Here is a 24,666-nt window from a genome sequence, read left to right on the forward strand (position 1 = left end):
GGCATGGCCACAGGATGCTACTGTCAAAGTCTTGCCAATATGTTGTTAAAGCCTCTTGTCTTGTGTAGATTATGATGTTCCCTTGCACATCACAGAGGAGGGAGATCCAGGAATTTCAGCAGGGAGACCAACAGGTACTTATACATATATATATATATATATATATATATATATATATATATATATATATATATATATATATATATATATATATATATAATGAAAACTTGGTGCAGCATGTTGGTGACGGGTGTGGGATGGTGGAACCAAAATGCAGGGAGGCAGGATGAGATGAGCTCAACAAAAAGAATTACTACTGCAGGAACAGGGCAAAACACAAAAAAAACGCCAGATCAGAAGTAACAACAAAAATAAAAACCAAACTCACGGGGGTAACAACAAGGAGAGAGGGAATTTGCGGAATTGGCACAAGAACTATGGATGGCAAAAACAACAACGTCAAACCTAGACATGAGACAATGACCCGACAACTAATGTAACTAAACTGTGACTTAAATAAACAGGACAATAATTACGCAAACATGAAACAGCTGGACGGAACGAGAGGCGGGGGAAGCTGATTGGAGCAAACACGCTGAAACACGCTGATGATAGGTGACACAAATTAGACTAACAATAGACATAAGGGAAAAACACAACATGATCCCAAAAGCGAAATACCTAAAACACCACAAAATAAACCCACAACAGAAAAAAACCAGAAAGAACGTGATATCGAGAGCAGGCAAACTTTAACAAGATTGTATGCTAAATTGCAAATCGCAGTTTAATATAAGAACATCATTTTATTTCTACCACTAATTGAATATGAACAAAATAAAATTATGAAAATATATTAAAAATGAAAAAATCAATCAATCAAATGCTTATCTCACCAAAACGGCTGTCCCTCACTTATTTTAATACAAAATCCTTTCTTCTTTCTTTCCTCTGAAAGACTTCAATGTATGCTTGTTTTGTTTGTCTATGCGTTTCATTTCCAAAAAGAAATCCTTTTCGAGTGACATGGATGGCAATGCTGAAAGCCGCATAGTGAATAGATTAGATTTTTCTGCTAAATGTCTGTGGGTCTGGCTTTGCTGAATGCTACGCCTTCAGTGCAGATCACCCAAGCAACACAGTTCGCTTGATTGAGCAACATGATTTTTGTTTTTCTTTTAAATAACTTAATTTACGACTTCCAACGTTAAACACAGTTGATCAACATAGCACTGCCTCCCTGCCGAGAGCATCCATTCACGTCACGTTCAACAAGCTTCTAGAGGGCCACCTTATGACTCCATTGGCTATCGCAACTAATTATATGGGTCCGTTCACTTATGTCTTTGCACACTGCACATATGTCTTTGCACACAGTACAGAAGGCCTACAACTGTAGCTTGCCCCTCAAATAGGTCTGTTTGCAGTCAGAATTCATACAGCCTGGCGACAAAAGTTAGCTGAATTTTAATTGGCTAAAGCCTCTAACCTAAAATTACAACACTGGAAGGAGCGTAACCAAATGGATATGACATAAAAAGAACATATATAAAAAATATATATACAGTGGGCCCCCAGTTTACTAGATTAACTGTTCCGCAGTTGGGATCGTAACGCGAATTTGCCGTATGGCAGCAATCCAAACCTATGTCAATACCAAATGTGTGTAAAACCCCAAGTAAAACCGTAAAAATTGTACATACATATTAAAAATTGGTATCAAAATCATATAGTGAGTGCCACTTATATATAATATACATGTATACAATCAGAAAACATCATAAATAAAAAATATAGAAAGGATTTATTTACCTTTGAGTGCCTATATTCCCTAATAAGCGTCATCTCCAGCATCGCTTCCATATAAATCATCGTCTTACTTTTCTCTTTAAAATCACTCGTAATCTTGGGACACATGGCTAACCTTCTGAACTTTGACTTAAGCAGTAAAATCCACTATAAATACGGTTTTGTAACCACTCACAATTGAACAAAGCTTATCGTTCCGCCATTTTTTTTTACCTTTGAGTGTCGTAGGAGATTGTAATGGCCATGTTCAATAGAGAGGGTAGCCTAGCTAAGCTTAGCCTTCTTCCTATTTCTTGATTATCTCCAGCTTCATTTCCAAAGAAATCATCTTCTCACTTAACATCACTAGAAATCTTGGGACCCATGGCTGACCAATTCCAGTTTGAATTAAGCACTAAAATACACTATAAATACATTTTGGTAAGTACTCACAGGTGAACAAAGCTTTAACGTTCCGCCACTTTGGAAACCGTGACGCCGACCAATAGCAGACCCTCTTAGGGAGTCGTAAGTTGTTTTGGGCGCAGATCCGGGAAAATGTCACAAAGAGGGGATGAAAAAACTCAGTATTCCAGGTCGCATATATATATATATATATATATATATATATATATATATATATATATATATATATATATATATATATATATATATATATACACACACACACATAAATAAATAAATATATATGGTATATATGGCTACGGTCCGTCAACTTTACACAGGACTTGAAAGTTCTGATCTGCCTCCATGTGCCGTGGTCAAATATATCATTCAGAAAGCACCAACAGGAAATAGAACCTGATCTACACCTAAATTTGCAAAGAAAAATCACTCCACACGGACAAGATTGTCCTCCTTTGCTAAATGATTGAATGAGCCCCAAAACTATTAGTTTTCCTTCTCTGGTACCTCTGGTACAATGATACCTAAGTACCACTTATATACATACAGGGGTGCACATAGTCTTTATTCGTGGGTTACTCACATAAGTTCCAGGACATTGTATTTGGTACGCACCTTATCTTTCATTACAAACAGTCTTGCTCCATGCCGCACCTCGCAATCTGTTCCGCCATCAAGAGTGCCGGAAAGTGAGCGCTCATTTTCTTATGAAGATATCTCTCACAAAATAAAAGCTTATTAGAAATATTCATTAGGAAAATACATAGTTGTAATTACTGAACCGGTAAGCTTTAGTCAAAACATCTTCAAATATTGAAACTTTACGAATGAATTTGGTATTATTATTTTTGTAATTACTATATATGTGGAAGAGTGGTTAGCATGTCCGTCACACAGTTCAGAGTCCAGAGTTCAAGTTAAATCAAGTTCGCTCCGGCCTTCCAGTGTAAAAATTGCTACAAAACTACAGCACTGCAAGGAGCGTGACCAAATGGAAATAAAATGACATGAAAAGAACAGAATATGGAGAATAATTTTATCTATAAAATAAATATATTTAGTAAAAATAAATGTAAAATATAAATTGACTTTTAATATAGTTATTGTAATTATTATACTTTATTACAGTTATGATAATATCGAGTTATTTTAGGCTAGCAGAGAAGGCTTTACTGGCCCTGACGCCTCACTACTGTTAAAACGGAATCATCACTCATTGTGAGCCACAAAGGTTTTACACCAGGTCAAACTACACTCACAGTAACAAATACATAGAATGTTAAACAAACACCTTTTTAACAAGATTTGTTTGATGTTGTGACAATTATGTTATTTAGATTGTACATTTCTACCTAGTGTTCTGGCCATATACTCAAAAGTATGCACTATTAGGTATGAATATTCAGTCATTGAGTTCAGATGAACACTCAGTCTCCCATGACCCTGAGGGAAGCAATCTGATGGAGTCCAGGCTCCGGCAGGTTATTCGGAAGAAAACCTTGATTGACCTCCCTCGACACCCAATAGAGGCGGGGCTATTTGCATTCTACACCTACACAGGTATGAAACACATGGAAAATGTCCTCTTATTGGCTCGATCAGTTTGTCATAACGCTAGCCTTTCACAATTTTGGAGGACTTTCTTCTGCGTTGCTCCGCTTCAAACCTTACAGCCTGAAGCCAGGCAACATGTACATGCTGGAGGCCATCGCAAGTAAGTCCTTCATTTATCATGGACATTTTTGCTCAAATAAATGAATGCCGAACACTATGTGCTCTTTCTTTTTTTAAACAAAGAGTTTCAGGGTAGAGTTTTGGGATGTACTCAGTTGTTCCTGAGAACAAAGCCCATTCCTAAAGGAATAGCATGCCAAGTGCAACCAAGCAAAGGGGTGGAGTTGCACACACATTTTGGCATCTTCTGCTCCTCAGGGCGAGAGGTAAAAGCACAAACACAACATTGGTGGTGATTCATGCTTGTTTTCAGTTTTTAGCTAAGGAATCAAAAATGATAAAGAACATAAAATCCAAAAGGGGGCGGCTCGGTGGCGCAGTGAATAGCACGTCCGCCTCACAGTTCAAATCCATCTGGCTCCGGCCTTCCTGTGTGGAGTTTGCATGTTCTCCCCTAGCCCACATGGGTTCTCTCTGGCAGGTGAATTGGACATACTAAATTGTCCTTAGGTGTGATTGGGCGTGTGATTGGTTGTTTGTCTCTGTGTGCCCTGTGATTGACTGGCAACCAGTTCAGGGTGTTCCCCGCCTACTGCCCGAAGCCAGCTGAGATAGGCGACAGCAAGCCTGCGAACCCTGTTGGGATAAGCGGCTATAGAAAATGGATGGATAGATAAAGTCCAAAAGTCACTTTTCTACTGGCTACTCAAAAATAAAACACACTTTTAATTGCTTGTTTTACACCGTATTTTTCAAAAGTCCTATGCGTGTGTGCGTGTGTGTGTGTCTGTGTGCGTGTGCGCACATGTGTTTTGAAGGACCTATTCTACGAATACAGCTTCAGTGTTGGGAGCAAACCTCCCAGAATGTTGTACCAAGGAAGAAACTTCCAGTACTACTTTAGACTTCCATCTGGAGACCCCAGTGATGATTATAAAGGTAACACATGAGGTCAAATTGATCTGAGGTACATGACTGACATGGGTCGTGCATGTTCTTGACCGGTTGATTAACTTATATTTTTATAGTAACTGTATACACAAAAATCAGAAGCAGCTTGTACGGATCATCCACCAAAGTTTGCCCTGTAACTATCCAAGTCCGGCCCAGCTTCTTCAGAGATGTTTCCTCCCACAAGCCTGATGTGGAGTTGTAAGCTCTACAATGTTAAATATTTAAACTTTTTTTTTTTGACCTAAGCCGTTTTTTTTTCTTCTATTTTCAGGTACCAATCAGGACTGAAGAACCTGTCTGCTTTGATTGTGCTTGGAAACAGCAAAGAGATCTGCAACTATGTTGGTCTGTTGTCCAGTATTCTGAATAGACTCAGCATAGACAGCCAGGCAGACCACCACACTCAATGTCATCTGCGCAGTGTGCTCATTTGCACTATGTGCGAGCTGGAAAGTAGTGACCGGGTACACACTGACAACACAACACACATACTATATGAACAAAAGTATCAAGTACAGAATATTTACCCCCTAATGTTGCAATATGTCTTGGCAAGCCGAAATAGTAGGTCAGCAAATATTTTAGCAGTGCAACAATTACTTGATTAATCGACAACTAATCAATTATCACATTCATCGATAAATATTTTTGATAATCAATTAACCATTTTGAGACTTTGTTAAATTTAGGATTATTTAAAATATCCAGAATTTTAGGCTCTTGTCAAGAAATCTGTTTCTCTCCATAGAGCTGCCTGATTATTTTTTTTCTTGATCAAATTCTATTTTTCAAAGCAATGATTAAGATTATTGCAAATTTTGGATCATAATAAATGTATCTTCTTTATCTGCACTGTCAATTGCATGTAATGATTAAACAGCTAAACTAGTCATGCCTTCAGACTTTTATATAAACATGAAATGTAACGATTGTATGTTGTATATTTTTTTTGCTCCATTTTTGACATCATTCAAACATTTTTTGATGTCAGGACTCAATGGTTGACAACATAGGCATTCTCAGAGATCTTTTACAAGTTACAAGACAGGTAAGCTCAAGTTTTCCTCAGAAGAACACTAATACATATTGACTGAAAAAGCATTTGATACTGTATGTCACAATATGCTTCTTAGGTAACATTGGTGAGTGTCAGTCAAGTTGCTGCTCATGTGAAGTCCATCTCAAGACATCTTTCTCAAGCCAGTGCACTGAAGCAGTACCAATTGGACAATAGGATGCTTAACATCCTGGTCACCGTGTTATCATACAGCCTGGAAGCTGCTGCCACTGCTTATGATGGTGCAGCCCCAACAACTAACTTTGCTCATTTTCCATGCAAAGTGGCAAAAGACACACTAGCTGGATTAAACCCAGAAAAGGACATTACAGATTCTTTCAGTGATGATTTGCAAACAGATAGGACACAAAAGCTGGAGCAGCTTGTTGAAAATATTCTACAGACTGCTTCTGACCTCATCCTGGTGAGAGGTCACACTTTGGAATTGCTAATCTCCTTTACTGGTTATCAAGTTTTTTTGTCTTTTATTTGGTTTGTTTGTTTCAGAAGCACACCTTGTTGAGCAGAATCCAAGAGCACACAGTCAGGAGCGGCCTTATTTCTCTCTTTATTGCACAACAGAACGCATCAGTACAAGTCATTGGCACTGATTCTGCAGTTTTTTACACACCTGCAAACCTAATCCATTCTCTTCAAGGAGAGTGTGTGATCAGCCTTATTACTGAACTCAAGCACTCACCTTGGACTAGGGCTCCCTATCCTAGCTGGGTGAGCTGAAGGGGACAATATACAGTGCATCTGGAAACTACTCACAACGCTAATTACAATGTGGGGAAAAAAAAAAAGTTTTGGGGGACATTGTTTTGGATTTATTAGAGTGGAAAACTAAGAAATCATATTTACATAAGTTTTCACAGCCTTTGCCACGAAGCTTTAAAACTGGTGCATCCTTTTTCCACCGATCAGCTATAAGATGTTTCTGTAGCTTAATTGAAGTCCCCCTATGGTTAATTCTGTTGATTAGGCATCATTTGAAAAGGCACACATGTGTCTATAAGGGCCCACAGTTGACTGTGCATATGAGAACGCAAACATCAAGCATGGGCATTTCAGCTGCATGGAAGATCTCAACAAGCAATCCTCCAATATTCATAAATGAACCAGTTCTTCCTAGAGCTGGCTGACCATCTAAACTGAACGATAGGGTGAAAATGTCCATTGGGTGAAAATGGCTACAAATGGCTGCGCACAGATGACTCCCTTCTAACCTGATGAGCTTAAGAATTACTGCAAAGAAGAATGAGCAGAATTGCCTGAGGTTAGTTGTGCTAAGCTTGTGGCATCCTATTTAAAAAGACCTGCAGCGGTAATTGCAACCTATGGTGGATCAGCAGAGTATTGAGTAAAGGCTGTGATTACTTGTTGTGATTTCTTATTTTTAATAAATTCAGAAAATGGAAAAAAAAACTGTTATTTTTCTCCGTAGTGTAATAATCGGGTATTGTGTGTAGAATTTTGATGTAAGAGATAAATATAATACAGTTATGAATTAGACTGTAATCAAACTGTAGTCAAAGTGTATAAAAATAAGGAATTAGTAGACGCTGATAGATAGACATGTCAATACGTGGAAATGGTGAAGTGAATACTTTCTGGAAGCACGGTTCAGTACAAGTTTATCTACTCAAAGACATACAACATTTGATATTTTCTGTTTTGCAGATCAGTGGACCCATAGTTGACTTAACATGGTATAAATGCAGCACGAGAAGAAAAATCTCAGTTCGGTTGACTGTTCAACCAGTCATTGTGGAGATTAACCCAAAAAAAGACAAAGTATGTGACATAACTGTAGCTAGTTTGCTTTATTTTCACTTTTGTTTCAAATAAAATGTCATCTTAGTTACTATTCCCTAAACATTGCAATGTTCCCTTGCCATATAACACAGGTGAATTTAGCAGCCTCTGTGTTTCACAGATTTTTTGTTTTTTTAGGTTCAATATTATTTTTCAAAGATTAGAAGTCAGACTGTTTAAGAAAAAAAAGAAAAAAACATGATGTTCCCTTTTCCACAAAACCAGGCTCTTGTTGCAGAGAATAGTTTTAAGTTATTAATGAAAATAGACGTTTATGTCAGGGGTGTCCATATTGGAATTTTGATTAAACCAACCTCCTTAAGGTCTCAATTTTCAGTTCCCAGCAGCCAAAAGGTTCAAACTGTAATCAAAGTGTATGAAAATAAGGAATTAGTAGATGCTGATAGATAGATAGATAGATAGATAGATAGATAGATAGATAGATAGATAGATAGATAGATAGATAGATAGATAGATAGATAGATAGATAGATAGATAGATAGATAGATAGATAGATAGATAGATAGATAGATAGCCTTAATTATCATTACACCATCACAAGTATAACGTATGACTCTACTACGTATGGATCTACTAGCTACATGAGTAGTAGTAGAAGACCAACAGCTTGTTGTTCCATCCAGCTGTGCCTGTCTGGGAAACTTTGTGATGAACCAGTGTCCACCAACTCCAATAAGATGGATCGTTGTCCGTTCATCAAAATTGTAATAAAGTACACGCTGTGGTCAAAAGTTTATATACAGTTGTAAAGAATATAATGTCATGACTCTCTCGAGTTTCCATGTATTTCTACAACTCTGATTTTTCTTTGATAGAGTGATTGGAGCAGATTCACAAAAGAAATTGATGAAGTTTGGTTCTTTTATGACTTTATTATGGGTGAGCAGAAAAACTGATCAAATCTGCTGGGTCAAAAATATACATGCAGCAGCATGAATGAGCCATTTTGGTGACTTAGAAAGTTGTGTCAGTGAAACAAGCTTCATAGCATGGCCTCTTAATTTCTTGTGAGTGATTATGAGTGACTAGAGCTGGTGATTTCTCTGACGCCATTTAAATAGGGCTCATTGAATGTCAACGCCCACAAATGCTGCAGTGGGAAAGTCAAAGGATCTCAGGATGGATCTGAAAAAGCAAATCATTGACTTGCACAAGTCAGGAAAGTCACTTAGATCCATTTCAAAGCAGTTGCAGGTCCCAAGAGCAACAGTGCTTTGTTGTTTGAAAGTATAAAATGCATGGCACTGTTTCGTCACTGCCATGATCGGGAAGAAAACGCAAGCTACCACCTGCTGCTGAGAGAAGATTGGTCAGGAGGATGAAGATTCAACCAAGAACCACCAAAAAGCAGATCCACCAAGAATTAGAAGCTGTTGGAAAACAAATGTCAGTGTCCACAGTCAAGCGTGTTTTGCATCTCCATGGATTGAGAGGCTGCCGTCCACGAAGGAAGCGCTTGCTCCAAAAGGGGCACCTTAAGGCTCGACTGAAGTTTGCTGCCGATCACATGGATAAAGATAAGACCTACTGGAGGAAAGTTCTGTGGTCAGAAGACACAAAAATCAAGGTGTTTGGCCACAATGCCCAGTAACATGTTTGGAGGAGAAAAGGTGAGGCTTTTAACCCCAAGTACAACATGCCTACCGTCAAACATGGTGGTGATAGTATTTTGCTGTAAGATTGTTTTGCTGCAAATGCAACTAGTGCTTTACAGAGAGTAAATGGGATAGTATAGAAGAAGGATTACTTTCAAATTCTTCAAGTTAACCAAAAGTTATCAGCCTGAAGATTGGGTCTTGGGCGCAGTTGCGTGTTCCAACAATGACCGCAAACACATCAAAAGTGGAAATTGAATGGCTAAATCAGACTAGAATTAGGGTTTTAGAATGACCTTTGAATGACCTACGTCCTGACTTAGAAATAACTGGAATCTCAAGAGAGCCATGACATTATGTTCTTCACTAGTGTATGTAAACTTTTGACCACAACTATAGGCCTTCCTCATGTCCTCTTTGGACAAGATACACAAACACACTGCTTACACTAAGGTGATGTATCCACCGTTGGATATCCTAGAGCAGCGGTCCCCAACCTTTTTATCACCACGGACCGGTCAACGCTTTAGATTTATATTGCGAACTGGGGGTGTGCTGACCACATCATCCTTCTCACAATGTATGTTCTCACCATGTAATAGCACCACGGACCAGGGGGAGGGGGGATGCTGCTGCTGCTGCTGGCTGCTCTAAAAACCACATCATCCTTCTCACTATGTATGTAATATCAACAGCAGCCAGAAGCGGCGCCAAAAAAACAAAGATCAAACACAAACGCATGAACTCTTTAACTAAATAATTTCCAAAACATTATTTCAGGTGCAGCCCACGTGGCCCGGTACCAGTTGATCCACGGACCGGTACTGGTCTGTGGACCGGTGGTTGGGGACTGCTGTCCTAGAGCACAGTTGACCAATTCCATGATTAGATCTTTGGAATAGAATATTGTCTAAGTGCTGTAACATTGTCCATTTTTTTTTATCTCCATCTGTTATGTATTACTTTAAAGGGAATTAAGTGTAGAAAAAAAAAACTCTTTCACAAATTCCTCTTTTTGCTGACATGTTTTTGAAAGAAACCTGATGAATGAAAGAACGTTGCTTTGTAAAATAACATCTTCTAGATCGATTTCAACTAACTTTACTGCTGATGTGACCACCTGTCTGATAGAAGGAATCTGCATCTGAGCATGTTCTCCAGCAAAACCGCATCAACTACCACAGTTTCAACATCACCCAGGAGCAGTTACAGCGGGCCATCCAGTTGACTGTGACTTTCACTCAGCCACCAAACCGACCATTTCCCGTCATGCTGCTCTTCAGGTCATTATTGTTGCAGTGGCATGTTTTGTATCTGAAATAATTATTGACTCTTTTCTTGTGGCAGGATGTTTGCTAAGCCAACTCCCAGCATGCACCACATGTATAAGATCCACCTCTGGGAGACCAACACCACTCGCATCACCCTGCCACCATCGTATTTCAATGGTATTTTTTTGTTCCTACGTTCAGATTTCATGCCGTCAAATTAAAATCACTGTGGATGGAACTGATTTTCAATTCTATCCAGTTCCAGGGGTTAGCTACTTAGCGTTATTAAATTCTAACTTTGGTAAACTAATCAACTACAAGCACCTGACCAGCCAGATCAATTACAGTCTGGCAGTGGATACTAGCCAATGCTTGTCATTTGAGCGTCTAAAGGGGGCCTGGACGCAGTTGGGATGCAGCACACACCAAACAGACAGAACCCATGTTGTCAACTGCAGGTACGTGTAAGGCTAATCGTGTCTACACGCTTAAAGGTGTTTAGAGGCTGCCATTTTGTTTCTGTCCCAGTTGTGACCAGTTCCGGCCGCTAACTGTGATTTACAAGCCAATTCAGATTTTCTATGAAGCAGACGACACGGACCTATTCCTCAGGTGATTTTATTTTGCAGGGGTTAAGACGAACATTGTTAATTCAGTTTCAGGCCAAATTTTACATTGCAAGATCTGATATAAGAACTGTAAAGAGAGACTTCCCCAACAAAGCAATTACAATAAGTCTGCCTTGATTTTTGATCTACACAATCATTTATCTTTAGAAGGGCTGATTGGTTTGGTTAGTCCTTTGTTGTTTTTTTTCTTTATAAATCCTTTCATAAAACATCTTAAATATTACTCAGTATATCAAATGAAATAGTGGAAAGCAATAGTGGAGAGATTATTTAGAACTTCATGCATTGTTAAAATATTTGTTAAATTAATGTTAAATTATCAAAAATGTTTTAACTTTTTTTTTTTGATGACATGGTGACAGACTGCTTAGCATGTCATTCAGAAAAACATGCATTGCCAGTATATTGAAAACCAAACTGCGTAGGTGTGTTTGGGAGTATGAATGGTTGTTTGTGTGCCCTGCAATTGGTTAGTGACCAGTTCACTGCCCAAACACATCTGGGATAGGCTCCAGCATGCCCGCGACCCTTGTGAGAACAAGCGGTTCAGAGGATGGATGGATGGATTATGGTTATGGTTTAACACATGAAAGCCTTATTTAACATGGGTTTTTTTATAACAGATCTTTTGATTCATTTGTTGTGAGTATACGTACAATGTATAATTCAGTGTAACATTTGTCATGTGTGTTATTCTTCCTTTCAGTGAGTCGGATGACGTGACCATCCCGGTTTTCCTACTGCTGTGTGTGTGCCTGTACTTCCCAGTATTGGTAGGATGTAGGAAAGCAGACATAATCTCCAAGGAGAATGGACAAGTCCACTTCCTTAATGACAACTGTCGTCTGGACCGATACTTCTATGCTGTTACTATTCACACTAGCTTCTTCTCTGCATACAGACTAAGTGCAAAAGTAATACCATTTTTGTTACTCTAAAACTCTGAATAACTTCTTTACTGAATGACTGTTTTCACACAACAGTCTCATAGGGAGTGGTGGGATTTTAGCCGGCCAATTAAGTGGTTGAGCCCCCAATGCACATCCTGACTTACAATTGATTATATTGCTCTTTGCGTTTGATAATGTTAAAAAGGGTAACATTTTATGTATGCTGAGACAATTTTGTCATGACTGTGACCAGGACAAACTAGATGGGAACCCTGGGACACTGAAGCCAGCTCTGAGATAACAAAAAGGGTTTATATAACAAAAGGTGCATGCAACATGTGAAGTAACAACTCAAAAACACCAAAGTACAATACATCTGCGGACAAAAGAGGACATTGAGGTGCACGGGATGTGACTAATTTTTATAGATAATGGTCTTGTTCATAGCTACTGTGGTGAGTGGGAGGGCACACAATGTTTTCTCTTTAATGGGCAGCTTTGCAAAAAATAATTGAGAAGCACCAATATAATATACAGTATAAGATGCTATGTAAAAGCGGCATCTATATTAACTGTTTCATACTTGTTAAAAAAGCAAATAAGGTCAGCAAACAAATCTCTATACTTTCATGTGCGAGTGGAATTTGAATTTTCCAATCATATTTGCCAGGTTTACGTAGTGCTGTATGGTTGCTACGGCATCTCACAGACAAGAGAACTTAACGGCCTTCTGTTCAGGAAGAACTCCAGAAACACCTTTATACTCAGGTTAGAGTCCAAATGTGTGTATGTGTGTGTGTGTGTGTGTGTGTGTATATATATATATATATATATATATATATATATATATATACACACAGTGTAGCAGATCACCTTGGTCCGGTGTGGGGGATCCACATCTGGCATGACAATTCAGGGCCTTCACCAGATTTATACCTCAAAATGGTGGAAGTATCTGAGGTAAGGCATCTGTGTCCTGTTGTGTTGTTTGTACTTTGGACAGCCACATTTTGTAAACTTGTGTGACTCCAGGTAGGACGAGTTAACATGGTGGAGAGAACATGGCTCTTTGTGAGTCAGTGCTGGTTGTCCGTGAGCAAAGGTGATGGCCAAGTGGAGAGAATGCTACGGGTTTGTACTCATGGACTAGGATTAACTCAGGTAAATACATGAAAAGATGGCCATAATGCAATATAGTTCATCTTCTTCATGATGTTTGTATCTATATCTGCAGATGTTATGTCTCATGTTGTCTGACTACCTGGCTGATTTCCACACATGGATGTCTGTGTATAGCTGCCCTCAGCCTCACCCATTCACACATACACAAAGACTTAATGTATGCCTGCTGCTATCTGTGGGATATGCATTTGTCAATGCACTAATCATATCACAAATGGATGAAGCGGTGGGTCAGAAAACAGATATTTTTGTGTGTGAGTTTTATTTGGTATTTAATTTCAAGTTTTCTTTTTACAGCTGCATTTTAATGCTGGGATTACTGCTCTATCAGCTGTGTCTCTGACAACTGGAGCATTAAGTGTGGCAGTGACGTTGCCTGTGGGAATGTTGATAACGTTCCTGTTCAGACTACATGAAATTAAGTTATCGAGAGAAGAAGGAATGCAGACTATTCTAGGTGAAGTTTGCCTTATGATGGAAAAATATATTCCATTACAAGTTGCTTCGACTTATTTTTTCCTTTTTTACATTGACGCTTTCACAGTGACCAACAATGATACCTTCAAAAAGAAATATCAGGTTCTATCTTAAATAGTGTGCTATCTATGTTTGACTTATATTTTCTCTTTTGTCTAAACAGAAACATTCTGATTTCATTTTTGTTATAGAATACGGAAAATATTGGCCTTCAAGAAGAAACCCTTTCCAAGGGTGAAAATCAAGGTGGCATTTTATACCAGGCTGGCTGGCTTGGACGCAGAAGATATCATAGCGTTTTTTACAAGCTGAGACCGACACGGCTATGGTGTTACTATGCAGCCTGGACACTGTGCCTGCTTCTGTCCTTTGTTGGGATATTTCTCACAGCACTGTTGGGAGTCAGGTATTTGCACATTATAATATTCCTTACGTCATCACTCTGTAATTTAGGACTTATATGTAACTTCAACAACATTAGCTTCTGCAAAATATTTATTTAAATTATTGTGGTGTATATACACACTGCTAAACATTTAAACTTTGGCCAGAAAATGAATTATAAGTGAGGTTCCTCTGCAAAAAGTGTATGCAACAAAGTCAGAAATATACAGTAACACATGATAGTTTTTTGGAGTTGCCCAATAAAATATGCCCAGAAAAAAACACAACAAATCTACTCCCAAAGTTTATTAAGTCAGACACGGATGGCATCTGTTTTAAGTCATTTTTCCATCTAAAAAATGTTTTGTGACTGTTAGGGGATATTTCGCTGAAAGAATATTTGACAAGGGCTACATGACCAAAAAAGATTTGACAGCCACTGGCCTAGTCAATAATGTGTAAAGTACTGATTATAATCAATTTTCATTTTAACATACATTTTAAATAAGTTTCATTTATATATTTGTATCAAAACAATGAAGACAAAATTATTAGCATTATTAGTCCTTAATAAATGACATATGTTAACAGACGCCTGGCAAGTTAGCAGTCAAGTTAATAAACGTAAATACAGTCTGGCTACTACATACTGTAAGAAAAGGTGGAATTGTATTGTGAATATGAGGATGGATGGAGTAAGCAGTGAGTGTTGTGTTTTTTTTTTTTCATCAGATTCAGCAGTAGTAAACTCGAACTTTGGTTGCAATCTTTCTTCATCTCCTTGTTCTCATGCATCTTCCTGATCCACCCAATTGTGGTAGAACACAATTTCTGCCTATTAATAAATAACATGTTTTTACTTTATTTCTGAGTAATACGTTCCCAATACTAGTACGTTGCTGCTGCAGATCCTTGCTGTTGGTATGGCTGTCTCCATTTTGTACCGAAATAAAACAGACTTTCATAGACCCACCAGAATAATTTTTAAAGCAGAAGAACAGATCAATACTACTCTTCAATCAGAGATCTGCTCAGACCTTGAAAAGGTAATGGATGACAACATCCAGTTTCAACATAATCTGTGATCGCACTTCTCCCATTTAAACAGTATAATTTCTTTCTTACAGGTTCTTAGGCAACGCCAGCGAGCAAGATTTCTTAGTCTTGTGCGTCCACCAACTGATGCAGAGCTGAAGCTGACTCGAACACGCAAAAGACGTGAGGCTTTGATTCATGAAACCCTTAGGTAAGTGAGTTTTGTTATGTACTGTATGGAACTGGACCAGCCAGTACACTCTTACGCTAATGTTAGTGTTCAGGATTGTAGGCTTTTGCACTTTTTGAGTGTACTATTTTCAGTGCATTTGGAAAGTATTTACAGCCCTTCTCATATTGTCATCTTACAGATTCATTCCAAACTGTATTAAATGAACAGAATACTCTATTATAACGGTGCGAAAAATGTTTTGGGGACATTTTTAAATTTATTAAAAGTATGAAACCAACAAATCACAATTACATAAGTATTCAAAGCCTTTCCCATCAAGCTGAAAATTGTGCTCACATCCATCCTTTTTCCACTGATCATCTTTGAGATGTTTCTACAGTTTAAATGGAGTCCACCTGCAGTAATTCCAGTTGGTTTGACATGATTTGGAAAGGCACATCTATATATACAAGTTCTCACAGTTGACTATGCATGACAGAGCACAAACACCAAGCATGAAGTCAAAGGAGTTGTCTGTAGACCTGAGAGACAAGATTGTCTTGAGGCACAAATCTGGGGAAGGATACAGAAAAATTCTACTGCTTTGAAGGTTCTAATGAACACAGTGGCCTCCATTATTTGTAAACGGAAGAAATTTCGAACCACCAAGACTCTTGCTAGAGCTGGCCGTTTGTTTAAACTGAGCAATCAGAGTTTAACAGGGCGATTCCACTACATACGCCATGCTCCGCATCCCACCCGCGCCCACCGCTTGCGTCCCCAATCCGCCGCGATGCACCTCGCAGCGTCACTCATTCCTAACATTCCTTGGGAATGGGAAGTCAGAGTACGCATGCATGGGGGTTGTCGACTCGGTTGTTTGTGGAAAGTTGGGTTGGGTAACACTTCATTGCATAAGCCTAAACAGGGCTCCTGGGGGCTCTGAAGGCGACTCCATACATGTCCCATTCACTGTAAATCTGTGAATGCCGTGCTAAAACATAGTCAAATCTCCGTTCCGAATGGATGAACGACTGGACGTCGAGCTACGACACGCGTTGCCCTTTGACTCATTGAAAGTGGAAAATAAAGGAGATCTAGTCAAGCTGTCGCAGCGTCGCCGCACACAACTTTCGGTCCCCGATTTCACGATAAGAGCAAAACCGGAAGTTGCGACGAAGTGAACATAATACGCAATAAAAACAGGGCGAATATGACGGAGGAATTACAAGGGGCAACAGCAAGCCAAGCAGAGGCGGATATAGCCCAAAAATGGCTGCAAACTCTCTTGGAAACTCAGGACCAACAAGACCATCAAGGCAAGTTCCGGACACTGACAATAGACACCAAGAAGTGAGAGACACGGAGCACGAGACCTCACATTCCCACACCACCTATGGAAGCAGGGAACCTAATACTGGAGTCTATTTCAACCAGCTATTTCAACCATACCTATTTCAACATGCCAGAACCTCAGAGACCTAAATTAGCCATATTTGATGGAACTGATGGCTGGGACTCTTTCTTAATGCCATTTGAACGCCAAGCCAAAAAGTATGGATGCAGTGCCTTGGAACGAGTGGACAGGCTGCATGAATGTTTGAGAGGCGCTGCAGTGTGGCATGTCTGCTCACTTCCTGAGCGCACAAGGGAAGATTATGTTCTACTTGTAGAGCAACTCACCCAACATTTTGGAAAAATTGATCCACCAACCACAATAAGGAGGAATCTGGGAGAACTGTGTCAGGGCCGTGAGACATCGGCTGAATTTGCTGTGGAGGTGAGACGCCTTGTCACACTTGCCTACCCAGGAGTTGATCTTCAGCTTCAATACCAACTGGCAACCAATGCTTTTCTTAAGGGCTTACGGAACCAAAAGGTGGCCTATGAAGTCATGAACCGTGAGCCGAGCTTTCTTGTTGACGCACAAAAGATTGTGGAGGCCCATGAACATAACTTCAAAGCCACAGTGGGCCGTGAAACTGAGCTAAGGAACCGAACCAGGCGCATCGCATGGGTTGATGAAGGAGACATGCTTGAAGATACTGCTGCGATATCCCGCAGGGTTCAGACTCCTTAGTATGTCACAGTTGACCAGTTTGTGACGCTAATGGATGAAGTGAAATCTCTTGCTAACAAATTCGAGAGCCTTCAGCTGCAAGTTGGGAATCTCCTGTCTCTAAGTGCAAAACACCAACAGCCCAAACCAACTCAAAGCCAAGGTCCAGAACGAAAGCAAAACTACCAGCAGTTGCAACAAAGCAGGAGGACATTCGCAAACACCCAGCCTAAATCGTGTGGTAGCTGGCCCGTGTTTCAAGTGTGGCGAAACAGGAAACTTCAGAAAAGACTGTGTTACACCAATCTTGACAAGCATCAAGATTTCCAGCTGAAATCAGTCGGGGGTTCGCACAACTGAGTTGGAGGCTCAAATCACCAGTTACAAGGCCGGCAGATTGGCTGCACCAAAAAGATAGGTGAAAGTCTATAACAATACAGTGGGTCCCCGGTTTACGAACTCCCTCTTTTACGAACTTTTCATCTTACGAACGTGGACCGCGGCGATTTTTGTCCCCCTGCACAAACCTTTCGACTTACGAACAATCCAGCATGCCGGTCAATGTGTCCGTACTATTTTTTTTCGCTTAGCTGCATCAATTAAATCTACTGTTTTCGCATTTCACGGTAACGCTGATATGCTATTGCTCTTACAATGTCACACTCACTGTCTCAGTCACGGTGTCAGTCACGGAGATGCCGATATGCTATTGGTCGATTAAGGTCACAGTCACGGTCTCAGTCACAGAGATGCGGATATGCTATTGGCCGCCGTCACGTCAATCACAGAAATGCCGGTATGCTATTGGCCAAATGCCCTCATCTAGCCTGATGGCACGAGCTGGTTGGTGTGTTGTGAAGATTTTGCAAACTTTATCTGTTAGACATGGCATTCGTTTTAACTTTGAAGTGAATTAATTGAATCGCGACTCACGGTCATATATACTGTATTTGTACACGTTAGTGCCAATTAACAGAAGAAAAGCGTTTGCTCCTTTTGTCTCGATGACAATGCCACAGACATGCAGAAGCAATCGCTTTTGGCTTCGTTAAATCATTCAGCAAAGGAGAACAAAATTTTGCTTTTATATCTGGATGTAGACCACGTTCTTTTTTCTGTTTGGTGCTTGCTGAACTTTAGAATTGACTCGGCAGCGTGCGCGGCAGACCAGATATTTGAAGTCTTGCATAAAGTTGACGGACCACCGCGGACGGTGGCGGAACGGAGCGGAGCGCAGCAAACGCTGTGGAATCGCTCTCATTCATTAACATGGATGCGTCATGCTACGGCACGCCGCAACGCAACGGAGCTGAGCAAGGCGGATATGGTGGAATCGCCCTGTAAGGGCTTTAGCCAGGGAGGTGACCAAGATCCCTATGGTCACTATGGGCGCTCCAGCATTCCCCTCTAGAGAGAGGAGAGACTTCCAGAAGGACAACCATCTATGGAGCAATCCACTCCTCTTTGGTGCGGATTCCAGGTGTCATGTTTGGAAGAAACCAGGCAATATCATCCCTACAGTGAAGCATGGTAGTGGCAACATCATGATTTTCAGGAGCGGGAACTGGCAGACTAGACAGGATAGAAGGAAAAATGCAATCCCCAGCCACCAGTCCGCGGCCCGGTACCAGTCTGTGGATCAACTGGTACCAGGCCGGGTGGGCCACACCCGAAATAATATTTTGGAACTGGTTTAGTTTAACAGTTAATTCAATTGTTCTTTGTTTGGCTTGATCTTTGTTTTTGGCCCTGCTCCTCATATTATATAGTGAGAAGGATGATGTGGTTTTGAGAGCAGCCCCCCCCCCCCCCCCCCACCCCCCCCCACCCCCCCCCCCCCCCGCTGTACACAGACTTCCAACCGGATGAAGCTAAGCTAAGCTAAGAATTATTGTGAAGAAGACTGGAAGAACTGCCTAAATCTTTAGATATGCTGAGCTTGTGGCATCATATTCAAAAAGACTTGAGGGATCAACAAAGAATAAAGTGTGAATATTTATGGAAATTTCGGTGATTTCTTAGTTTTCTATTTCTAACGTCCTAAAAATGTCCCGAACTTTTTCTTTCTTTTTTTAACCCTTTAAAGTCCACACCAAGAAAAAAAAACTGAAAATTTATTTCTTTGCATTTGTTATTTCCTTGGGGCAATAACAACAATATCCCCCCCAAAATGTTTTTCCATACCACACAATTTATTAATTATAGGCCTCTACCAAACGGTTGAGATGACTGTTCATGGTAAAAGTCAAAATACATTTGAAAATATCAAAAACATTTTGAAAAGTAAAATCTTTAGCAGAAATAAATCCTAATTGTGTATCTGTGGTGGAGCAAATGCTCAACTGTTGGTTTGCATTCAAACACAGGAAAACATTGCATTTCTGGCATTTCCATCTTGACACCCCCTTTGGACAGAGGTTTCACCGCCACTGCTTGTCACAATTTAGTGGCTAATATCCGCAGTTATCAAAACGCACATCCAGTTCCGGTTGTGATGGTCTTGCGGTGTAGCGTTTCTTCTGCCATGACATGTGGGGTGGGAGAGGAATATGGCGGTCAGCCAACTTTGGATGCTGGCTTGTTGACTTTCTTCAGACTGTGGGCAACTGCCAGTCGGAACCCTTTCAGAGGCATTGTTTTATCTTTCAATAGGCCACAGTCCCTCTTGTAGACCAGCCACGCATATGAGATGCAGAGCTCAAGGATGTATCCAAACAGGGGAAAGTACCATCGCCTTGACTTGGCTGGGGACTTGTACATGTGTACCAGCATGTCAGAAAGATCAATGCCTCCAATATGTTGATTATATGCAGGAATCAGTGATGAGTGTCATCACTAAAGAGTGTCTTGAAATACTGGAAGGGTGTCTTCACAGCTTCAGGGGGTTCAAATCTTGCATCAGGCACTTGGGTTGCCTCACTGTCTTCATGCTTCCAGATTTTCCTAGTGCTTTTTTTAGGCCTGAGGATGGACTAGTGTCAGGGGTGTCCTCTGGCTCCTCCAAGAAAACAGGTATTAGGCTGTTTTTACCTTTTCTCCTCTTCTTATGGGGTGGCGGTTTAGAGGATAAACTTGTTGAGGGAACCTCCTCCTCATCCATAGATTCATAAGAGTGTCCCCACTGTCTTCTGCTTGTATTGGCTGATATATTGGATTGTCAATTTGGTCATCGTCATCACTCAGATCAGCATTAGAGTCTTGAGGATTTTCTGGTACAAGGACCAGAAGCGTGCGTGGCCTTGCACCATAGAATGTTTTAGTATCCATCTATTATTTTTAAAACAGAAAGGAAAAATCTAAATTATTAATCATGTACAGCTATAATGCTATTAATATGTTAGTATAATCCGAGCGGTAGAGTTGGCTCAATCAGGTTTAGTTAAATTCAACACATTTTTCAATGAGATACAGGGACTCAAAATGTGCTCTACCAAATGGTTGTGCAGGACCTTTTAATGTGAGTAATATTTTGGGGTAAGAGATTAATTTATTAGTTTGAAATGAGGCTGCAACCAGAAAAAATGTGGGAAAAGTGAAGCACTGTGAATCATTTCAGGTTTGCATTGTAAGTATTTACATGTTTAATATACTTTGTACATCTCTTTGTCATTCAGGGATATGTCTGTCTTTGTTGCTATGCTGCTCCTGATGTCATGCATTTTCCACGAAAGTTCATTCACTGACCATCACGGCATCAAAGCCATCAGACAACAGATTAGTGGGTAATTGATGCAAACACGTCTAGAGAAAATGTTTTCCAGCAAAGACATGATCAAAATTTAAAAATATATATATTTGACATTATTTCAGTTGTAGACAGATGCCTGAATTCCTGTGCATAGAGAAATATGAAGACTGGCAGAAGTGGACGGAGAGCACTTTGCTTAATCTACTGTATGAGAATACCTCTGCTTCAATTAAGGTTATTTTGACAATACAGCAAAATTTTCATTTTGGTGTGGGGTATAAAAACAAGCAATTGTTGTTAACTCTGATTCATATTTTATCACGACATGTGACATTAGTCTTATGTTTTACAACGATCATTCATCTTGATTGGAGAACCAGTCATGTGGACGACACCGCTCGAAAAAGTAAGTATAATCTATCAATTATTTATAGTCAGAAATACCTTGCTTATATACGTTGTACTATGAATATTGTTCACAACAAAAGTCCAGTTTTATCAATTATGATCGAGTACACACCAATTTTTGGTCTAAAATTCCATAATACTTACACACCGATTTTTTTTTCTTCTAAAATCCCATTGTACTAAAAAGATTTAAAATGGATGACAAACTTGAGAAGTAAAATGCAGTCGTGGTAAGCATATGAGCCTGGATTTCAAAACACTTGTCAGTTCAAAAATCAAATGAGACTTCAGCTAGGTGAGCAGCTCAAGGATTAGAATACTTCAAATATATTTTACAATCAATTAAATATTATGACATGTAGTGAGGTTCATTGCTGGGGAGGCACTGACGTCATTAATGAGATTTACAAACATCAATGAGCCCTCCCCAGCAGCGTACATTAATTGTCAGCAGTTAACTGTTTTGTTTAAAATCTCTTATCTGCATACAGCATATAGCGGATAAAAAAAAGCACATTTAATGAAATGACGTCCACATCTATTGACGTCCACAACTGCTTTGATTAAATTGTTCTGTATTCAATATGACAAGCCAGAAAATCAAGTGGATGACTCCAAATGATTAGCTAGCCTGTTATCTTTTTTTTCAAAAGCATGTTAAAGTTTAACATAGTTGCCACGATTGGTAGAGCCCATGGTTTCATAATTCCCACAAAATGCTAACTCCTGTTTGGCGAGGAGTAGCAAGTGGCATTAATGAGATCTTTTAAACTCTTTTCTTTCTCCATTCCCTTAGCATTGTGCATGCTGATGTTAAGTCTTCGTGGTTTGTCCAAAGCCAAGTCAATCCTTAACATCCCAAAAGTTTTTTGTGTGATCCCTCACTGTCACGACTTGATAAAATATGAAGGCAGTAAAAGCAGAACAGGAACATGCGTACCACTCTGTGTTAAATGAGTGTTGATTCCATCTGTGTCTGAAGCAATTCTCTCAGCTCCATCTTTAGATATTATTTCCTGCTTTGCGTGGAAATCCGAAATTGAAAATTGTTTGAAATTCTGAATATAGTCTGTCATGAAAAACCTATGGCAAGTCGAGAAGAAAAAAAAAAACATTCCGTATTTGACACACTATCTGTAAATGGCCATTCCCTGGCATCATTAGTGCTTCCAACAGGAGGCCTGTGGAGAAGTTAAATTGGGGCTCCCTAATGCTTCTTGACCACAGATTGTTATAGTGATCCCTCGTATTTCGCAGTTAATGGGGACTGGAGTTCCCCCGCAAAAAGTGAAACCCGCAAAGTGTCGCCTTCACTTTTCAAATATTTTCAAATATTTCAATTATATTTTTTAATGTGAAAGGTCTTCATGCTATACATGTTATTTAAGACAAATATTACTGCAGTACACCTATTTACTTAAATCTTAAACGATTAAATCTTATACACTGAACAGTAAGTGAGAAGTAACCCCTTTCCTTTGAAGTCTCGCGCAGCTGCAGTCGTATTAGCAGAATTAAAGTCAAATCTGTACATGATCAAACATGATAACAATGGAGAGTTTAAACTTGAAAAACATTTTATTTAAAAAAAAATCTAGGTAAGAGATTTCCAACAGTCTGGTGAATGTCTGCTCTATTGTGTTTCTGCCTTGCCAATGTGTGTGCGTGCGCCTACTGCCTCGACAATTGGGTGCCTTTGATGTGGGTGCATTTCATAACTAATATGGCACGCTCCTGTTGGTGTAAAAGCGGGAGTAGATTACAACTCCACAGGGACGTGCCATGTAACTCATTATGTGCACCCCAGCACACGTTGTTGTCAACAGGCAGAGAGGAGCAAAAACACCGTTCACCAGACCGTTGGAAGTCTCTTCCCCAGATTTCTTTTATTATAAAATGGTATTTTATAAAAATAAAAGTGTCAACTCTCCATTGTTATCCTGTTTGATCATGTACAGACCAGGTCTCAGCTCCGCGAGACTTGAAGAAAAGGGGAAAACTGTACACTTACTGTAAAGTGTATATAAGGTTTAATTATTTAAGACTTAAGTAAATATGTGTACAGTACTGCAGTACAGTGGACCCCCGGTCTTCATCATCCCTGCCTTACGTTGTTTTCCCCTTACAATGTGGATTGCGACATTTTTTCATCCCCGCTTTACGGTATTTTTCCTGCTTTACGACAAAAACAACTGTCATGATCCTAGGAGTTGGCTGTATTTGTGATGTTTAATCTCCATCTTCAGGCATTTTTAGGTAATTGTTCTTATTTTCTGGTCACGTCAAACTGCCTGCGCTGCAACGCATTACTCAGATGCTGGCTTGCGTCACGACTCCTGAAGATATTGGTCTGCCCTTGGTCGGGATCACGGTCAAAATGGCGGCATGCCACGGACTAGATGTTGTCTGACTGCTTAAAATAACGTATTTATTGTGCATTTTACTGCTTAATTCAAACTTGCATGGGTTAGCCATGGGTCCCAAGATTGCTAGTGATGTTAAAGAGAGAAGTAAGAAGATGATATGTATGGAAACGAACCTGTAGATAATCAAGAAATACAAAGAAAGCTAAACTAGCTTAGCCTAGGCTACTCTTACTAGGAAATATGGCCATAACAAGCTCACCACATAAAGGTAAATAAATCATTTCAACATTTTTTATTTATGTTTTTAATTGTATACATGTATGTATATTATATATCTGTACTACTTACTATACTATTTTGATACAAGTTTTTAATATGCATATTCAATTTTGATGGTTTTACCTGGAGTTTTACATGCGTTAGCGAATTAACATAGGTTTGGCTTGCCCGCCAAACAGCGAATTCGTGCTACGATCCCAACCGCGGAATAGATTAAATCTCGTAAACCAGGGGCCCACTGTAGTTCCACGTCTGAGGAGGGCCCGTGCAAGTGCATTTGTAGTTACCTCGTCTGTCTGGCATGCAAGAAACCCTCACAGCGTGTTGCCGCAATACAGTATAGCTTTTTTTTTTTTTTTTCGAAAAAAACACAGCGAAAGGGAGTCACTGTACTTGATGATTGTATGTCAGAATTATAATTATTGAATGGCACAAGAAACACATTACGGATATAGAGTTACATGAGTCATTATATCAATCAGCTAAATTTGTC

The 24,666-nt window shown here is 39.7% G+C and overlaps 1 protein-coding gene across 1 annotated transcript in view; it reads left to right on the top strand.

The window, feature by feature from the left end:
- pkd1l1 (polycystin 1 like 1, transient receptor potential channel interacting) overlaps window positions 1–24,666 on the top strand; it is a 48,024-nt gene that overhangs the window by 14,934 nt on the left and 8,424 nt on the right. The window contains 29 exon segments of the mRNA XM_088441849.1: window positions 69–134; window positions 3,607–3,774; window positions 3,851–3,928; window positions 4,012–4,154; window positions 4,707–4,827; window positions 4,917–5,040; window positions 5,114–5,306; window positions 5,834–5,890; window positions 5,976–6,323; window positions 6,407–6,628; window positions 7,583–7,696; window positions 10,465–10,616; window positions 10,681–10,781; window positions 10,864–11,062; window positions 11,133–11,216; window positions 11,940–12,147; window positions 12,794–12,891; window positions 12,984–13,083; window positions 13,156–13,284; window positions 13,358–13,531; window positions 13,603–13,762; window positions 13,850–13,884; window positions 13,974–14,188; window positions 14,899–14,983; window positions 15,075–15,212; window positions 15,294–15,412; window positions 21,047–21,154; window positions 21,243–21,354; window positions 21,458–21,526. Coding sequence (XP_088297975.1) covers window positions 69–134; window positions 3,607–3,774; window positions 3,851–3,928; window positions 4,012–4,154; window positions 4,707–4,827; window positions 4,917–5,040; window positions 5,114–5,306; window positions 5,834–5,890; window positions 5,976–6,323; window positions 6,407–6,628; window positions 7,583–7,696; window positions 10,465–10,616; window positions 10,681–10,781; window positions 10,864–11,062; window positions 11,133–11,216; window positions 11,940–12,147; window positions 12,794–12,891; window positions 12,984–13,083; window positions 13,156–13,284; window positions 13,358–13,531; window positions 13,603–13,762; window positions 13,850–13,884; window positions 13,974–14,188; window positions 14,899–14,983; window positions 15,075–15,212; window positions 15,294–15,412; window positions 21,047–21,154; window positions 21,243–21,354; window positions 21,458–21,526 — 3,920 coding nt within the window.

The sequence above is a fragment of the Hippichthys cyanospilos genome, chromosome 19 (genome assembly GCF_059441005.1).
Source record: "Hippichthys cyanospilos isolate Australia breed blue-spotted pipefish chromosome 19, RoL_Hcya_1.0, whole genome shotgun sequence".
Classification (NCBI taxonomy): Eukaryota; Metazoa; Chordata; class Actinopteri; order Syngnathiformes; family Syngnathidae; genus Hippichthys; species Hippichthys cyanospilos.